Source organism: Polyodon spathula, chromosome 19 (assembly GCF_017654505.1).
Source record: "Polyodon spathula isolate WHYD16114869_AA chromosome 19, ASM1765450v1, whole genome shotgun sequence".
Classification (NCBI taxonomy): Eukaryota; Metazoa; Chordata; class Actinopteri; order Acipenseriformes; family Polyodontidae; genus Polyodon; species Polyodon spathula.
In genome coordinates, this window is record NC_054552.1 from 3,092,565 (window position 1) to 3,098,564 (window position 6,000).

The 6,000-nt window shown below is 37.0% G+C and overlaps 1 protein-coding gene across 2 annotated transcripts; it reads right to left on the reverse strand.

The window, feature by feature from the left end:
* Positions 1-1,422: 1,422 nt before the first annotated feature.
* lto1 (LTO1 maturation factor of ABCE1) lies at positions 1,423-3,711 on the reverse strand. 2 transcript variants are annotated; one of them, XM_041218066.1, is made up of 6 exons: positions 3,527-3,711; positions 3,336-3,441; positions 3,184-3,210; positions 2,632-2,702; positions 2,265-2,382; positions 1,423-2,052 (listed from the first exon to the last, which is right to left on the reverse strand). In XM_041218066.1, the coding sequence occupies exons 1-6, from the start codon at positions 3,583-3,585 to the stop codon at positions 1,984-1,986; spliced, it is 450 nt and encodes a 149-aa protein (XP_041074000.1). In that variant the 5' UTR covers positions 3,586-3,711; the 3' UTR covers positions 1,423-1,983. The 2 variants fall into 2 exon arrangements, with proteins under 2 accessions (XP_041074000.1, XP_041074001.1); XM_041218067.1 differs by lacking the exon at positions 3,184-3,210 and having other exon boundaries at positions 3,527-3,710.
* Positions 3,712-6,000: the final 2,289 nt, after the last annotated feature.

The window sequence follows — 6,000 nt, forward strand, 5'->3', positions numbered from 1 at the left end:
CTCCGATTTACACCCAGACAAATGATGGTAATGAAAAAATGAAAGTGTGTTAATTTACCATCAACAGTGACACATTTCTGAATTATCATATCACACACCGCAACGGGCCTTTTAATTTCACAAGGTAACAGAAGTACCTCCTAACTACCTCACTAAACCATGAAACAGAATAACAGTGGGATTCAGTGAAATTGTTTATTCACATGTTCTTAAAAAGAATACATTTCAGTTCTGCTTTTGACCACATGAGGGCTATGATTTAAATGTCAGACCTGGGTGTGATTGTAGGTATTTACTTTATCCACAAGATGTCAGCATTGGGCAGATTCCTGAACAAGATAACCTGATTACAAAGCTAAAAAAAAATTTTAAAAAATGACCTGAGATTTTTGCCAGTGCTAAGATTCCATGTTTAGAAGTGAAACAACTATTTTGGATATCAGTGACAGCCACGATGGGGGAAAAAAAAATTTATATATAATATATATAATTTAAATAGTTTTCCATACAATTGGAATAATACACATCTTTAAAACACCGTATTCATTCATTAAATTTTGATAAATTGTGTTTAATTGCTATTAACGAAGCACACTTAACCTCAAGAGGCAAGACTGGACAGCGTGTGGGACTGGCAGAGCTGAACTGAAGCTACTTTAGTTTAATTGAATTTAAAAGAAAATGGCACTAGAAGAACAGAGCGTAACACTTAACTTAAGCCAAGAAGTTTTTATATTCCCGGGTGCCAGAACCTATTAAAATAAATGAATGGAAATCAAGCCACACATGGCATTTGCTTAACATCTATCACCACAGCATGTTACCTTTATTTCTCAATTACTTGCTTCTGTCTGTGTCTGCTTCTTCTGAGTACATTATCACAGGTAATACCCATTTTGGTTTGTCAAGGGTAAATCTCTTCACCTCTCTATCAAAAACCGACTAAGTTACCTGTTGCTACCAAGAAAACCTGCGACATTAATGGATCAGGTCTCTCAACCTGTAATTTAAAAACAATTCTAGGATTTACTCAGTCATTAGGGTTGAGAAACAACCCCTCAAAAACACACAAAATGGGCAAATGGATTTCTTTAAAATGGTGGCTATTGCAAGAAGGATGAGATGTAGAAAGAATGGTTTGTGGTAGGGAATGTATTTCTTTAAAATTAGGCTGCAAGCACCACAAAGGACCTGAAGGGTCAGTGAAAGGTGAAGAGACATGCAAGACTGTTTTAATAATAATAAAAAAATGACAAGTTTAAACTTAACAGCAATTAAAACACTAAAGTAAAAAAAAGTACATTTAAGCAAATCTTATGTATGATTACCTTAGAAAAACAATGTACCAGTATTATATGATGTGTTTGCAAAGTTAGTTTATATCACCACTATAACGACCATAACAAATAACATTTTACTGTATTACTGCAGAAGATCATTTTTATTTTTCAAACAGATTTGTAAAAACACTTCAACCGAAGTACAAGCCACAAAAACTTTGAAAGTTTACAACCCCTTGGACATATACTTTTTTTTAAAAAACACTACACTAGACAGGTATAACACAGGCAAACTATGCTGTTGTTCTTCATACAATGAAGGTTTAAATCTTATGAAGGTGAACCACTGATGTATTCTAGACTTTACGCTACTGTTGACAGAATATTATCAGGTTCTTATGTCTTGATCATCTTACACAGCCCCCACAGACTCATTGCAACTACAGATCTCAGGTAACACAGCTGTACTGACAGGCAAAAACAAATTAAAACTTGGAAGGGAAAAGTCACACCCACTTCCTCAAGATCTCTGTGCATATCCTTTACCTTCCCCTTCTATGCACTCCCACAAACTCCAATCTTCTTGCAGCACCGGAGACACAGCCACAGCATCCACTTGGCCTACACGCTCTGTAAAGCGCCTAGTGGTGCAAATTGCAGAGCTCAGACTTTCTAGTTTTACAGGTTTGCATAGCAGTTTCTATCAGAAAGACATTCCTGATTGATTCACACAATCCTTGAAGTCAGCAGGGACGTTCAAAAGGGAGCAAGTCTGAAACAGAGACAGAAGTCACCAAAATATTTAGGAGCTTGAAACACTACAGAGTACTTTCGTACGTAGCGTATATATGTGAATGTAGAGCTGGAGGAATTGATTATTCACATTAAGCTCTTGAATTTGTGTTCATTGCTGCTCTCCAAGGAGGCTATGAAAAGCAGCAATTAGCACAAATACCTACTGTACTGCTTTCACTTTGTGTATACCTGTCTGAACTTGGCTCGGACCCGCTCCACATCTTCCTGAAGCTTTTCATAAGTAGGATCTTCATGTGGGAAACTCTGAATTATGCTGATTAAAGATTCCAGGGTCTTCAGCCTTTTACTGGAAAATATGGAGTGCATTTTTTAAACTAAAATACACCTTTTTGTTCTGCAATTAGGCCAACAATGCAAAACATCAAATTAAGTTTCTGTTTAATAAATATGGGCAGCTTGTAAACTACATGAAATGTGTTATTCAAAAGCACTTGGTCCTGGCTAACATACCGTGTTTAATGTATATTCTTATATTAAGAAGAAATAAAAGAAAAGCTCTGAGGACCCAATGCATGCTTAGATGCTCCCCACGGACCTTGCTTTGGCATCTGTGCTGTTTTGAAGTAGGCATTTCCAGGTGAAGGCAAAGCCATAGTAAAACGCAACCTGTTAATAGATACGTACATTTAAATACAATCCACACACCATTATATATATAATGTTAACTATTATATTAAAGCTAATGAAAGGACCAGAAGCTAGACTGAAAATGTCATCACATTTACGGTTTGAATATAAGTCGAATTCAACTGTAAAGGTAAACTGAATGCCATTGCTTGTTCCTAGTATATAGAGAAAACGGTAGCAGCATTTTCAATGGGGCAGTAAATCTGTTTATGCAGGTGAGCACTGCAAGAATCACATGCTTCAATTGTGCACTGGGGTCTCGTATAAAAGCAATATTTAGCACTTTACCCTCGGATGCATAGGGCCAACATATGGGGCTCTTGTGGCACACTTTCCATACACAGGTTTACATGTCTTTCTTTTTAATCGTGTAGCTATTTTGTTCTGAGATGATGGGATTCAAATCCTATCTCCCATAGCGACACCACTGTGTCATGTGAAACGTTTATAGTTTATTTACCTTTGGTTTAGTAACCCGACGGGGTTCCTGTAATAAAAACCAAGAGGCCAACTTGTCACAGCCACCTTTATTTGTAAACTTCTACATACCGTTATATTTTCTATAATTTCTGGAAGTCGCTTTGGATAAATAATAAAATATTATAAACTTACCTCGCCTGCAATTTTAGCGCCATGCAGAGATCCATGACTTCTTCCTTCAATTATCCCAACGCGGCTTCCCTCTTCATAGCCTTCCTGATAACCCTCACCGCGAAATCTGAAAAAAAAAAAGAAAGAAAAATGTCTACTTGCTTGCTTGGTTTGTGTTCCACGGATTGGAACCTGTATATTCTCACATTTACCTGTTATCAGCCAACAGAATTGTATCAAACAAATCGTCGCTTCCTGAAACAGATGCCATTTTCTGCTGTAAGCAGATAAACTGAGATAAGCCCAACTCAATAAGCAGCGTTACAATAACATGCTCAGACAGTAGCTGCACACACCACTGCGTATTCTGTTCAGAAATAAAACTGATTAAATAAAAAAGCCCTTCCTGTCCACGCCGTGCATTCTGGGCAGTCTGGCTGTTGAAACTTTCTTAAAGGGACACGACTTAATAAAGCTTTTTTTTTTTTTTTTCTTGGTCTGGTGCAATCCTGTAAAATGTTTCAATCTAATTAAATCGGTCACTAGTATAACAATATAATGCTACATAAATGTCGGTGACAGATATTTATAATTAAAACAGTATTCCTATTTTAATCGCCTCAGATCAGAGTGAAAACCTTCGAGTCTCGAGTTGTAATTATACATTGTGGCCACAAGACTTGAATGCATTTTACACCCAAAGCGCTTTGTTGTATTTCTTGTTTACGCCACGAGATGGCGACGTTCACTAGCAATGCAGCTTCCAACTCAAAATGTTCTATGGACATGTGAAACGTTTTCATTTATTTAATTTTTGTAAAGGGGAAAAGATCCAATTTTGTTTTTGCTTTCTTGTTTTTTCTAGTTTTTCGTGTTCTCTAGTTTTTTTTTTTTTTTTCTGAAGCAACTGTTTTGTCATTTTTTATTCAAATCGATTGTTTCTTCTTAAGTCTCATCAAAGCTGTTTTTTTTTTTTTTTTATCCCTTACATCGCGATAGCCATAGTTCACTGGGGTGGCAAAGTCAGAATCATCTAGAATGTGCTGTAATGCACTTTGGAAATTTCTGAAAGTAATGCAACTGTTAGATAGAGGCTAATAGGTTATATTATAGTGCCTTGACCTCTGCTCCGTTACGACTTGTGAAAATTACTAACTATATCGATAGAGGAAATTAAGAGCACTTTCAGGGAACTCGGGTGCAGCTTACTGGCAGAAACACTTTCATGTTCTCTTTTCTGAAAATACTGGCTTCGTTGTTGTAGATAAAGGATAACAAGTATACAGGGGAAGATTAGTACGGAGTCTAGTTTTCATGAATCACAGGTGTAAGTAAACGCATCATCAACAGAGAGGGTAAGAGGGGTTAAAAATAATTTTAGGAGAGCTGGCAGATCTACTGGAATAAATACTGTAAAGGACAAGGTTTGCCTATAAGTGACGATCAATATGAAATATTTATTGTGGACGTTGTTTAATGGAACCACAATAGGTTATATTTGCAGACATTAACTTATCCCCTGCCACATTCTTATTTTCTATGCCTATGGAATACCATGTGTCTTAAACGGTGATATTGTTTAAAGAAAGCACCCACGTTATAAAACAAATGACCTTAAAAAAGAGCAACATGTCGGTGTGCAGTTTTCATTTTCTTATTTTGGGCAGCATGCAAAAGCAATGTCAATGAAGTTCATTGGCAATACACAAATGCTAGTTAAAATCATTTAAATGATTTACAAAATGCTTTTGTATAGTACAACGTTGCTTTGATAAAATTAAAAAAAAAGCCACCTTGACTTGAATGACAGCTGGGCAAACACAAGGTGTTTGATCAATCAATTTTCCAAGTCAGTAGTCCTGCCAAGTTTTCTGCAGGTATTGACATGTCACTGTAGGGTTATCTTCCACCTTTCTATCCAGTTTATCTGCGATAAGTTCAACTGATGACAGGTCAGGACACTTTGAGGACCAGTCTGCAGATTTCAGCAGAACTCCATTCTCTCCACATTGCCTTTCTGTGTCCTGAAGATTTTATTTTTATTACTATAAGAACATAAGAAAAGTTTAGATCTAGAGAAGGCCAATCGATCTGTGTATAGGCTCATCAATTTACCCGATTCCTGGTACCTGATTGACCCCAGAACCTTGTCCAGTCAGCTCCTGAGGATTTCAAATTATTTAGCAGCAACACTGAGGCTTGGTAACCCCAAAGTGTTACCTAACCTCCTAAGTCCACTCAGTTCCCAACTGTGTCCTCTAGATCTGGTCTCTGAGTGGTGCTTAAAAAAGGGTTTCGGTTAACTTTGTCAAACACTAAAGATTTTATAAACTTCAATGTAGTCTCACTAACCCTTCTTTTTTTTAAAAAAATTCTGTTCACCTCAATATGTGTTCATAATTCAAAACTTTTAGCAATGGGATTAGTTACTCTTCTCTGGACTCCAAAGCTGCAATGTGCTTGTTGTAACGTGGGAACCAATCAAACCCAACCCAGATTGAACAGCCTACTGTGTGTGTGTGTGTGTGTGTGTGTGTGTGTGTGTGCGTTCATATTACCGGCAATTTTGTTCACATATCTAAGGCCATTTCCACCCTCAGAAACCAAACTGCAACCTGGTGCTTTTGTGACTGAAAGATCTTTAATCAGAAGGTTTTCTTGTATTTCATTTAGACCCAGTGTGATG

Bases quoted from the DNA above. Each gene is read 5' to 3' on its own strand.
- lto1 (XM_041218066.1), bottom strand. From the start codon at position 3,585: ATGGCATCTGTTTCAGGAAGCGACGATTTGTTTGATACAATTCTGTTG. The intron at 3,211-3,335 runs GTAAGTTTATAA...TTTTTATTACAG, and splicing joins GCGCTAAAATTGCAGGCGAG to GAACCCCGTCGGGTTACTAA. The intron at 2,383-2,631 runs GTCCGTGGGGAG...CATATTTTCCAG, and splicing joins AGCACAGATGCCAAAGCAAG to TAAAAGGCTGAAGACCCTGG.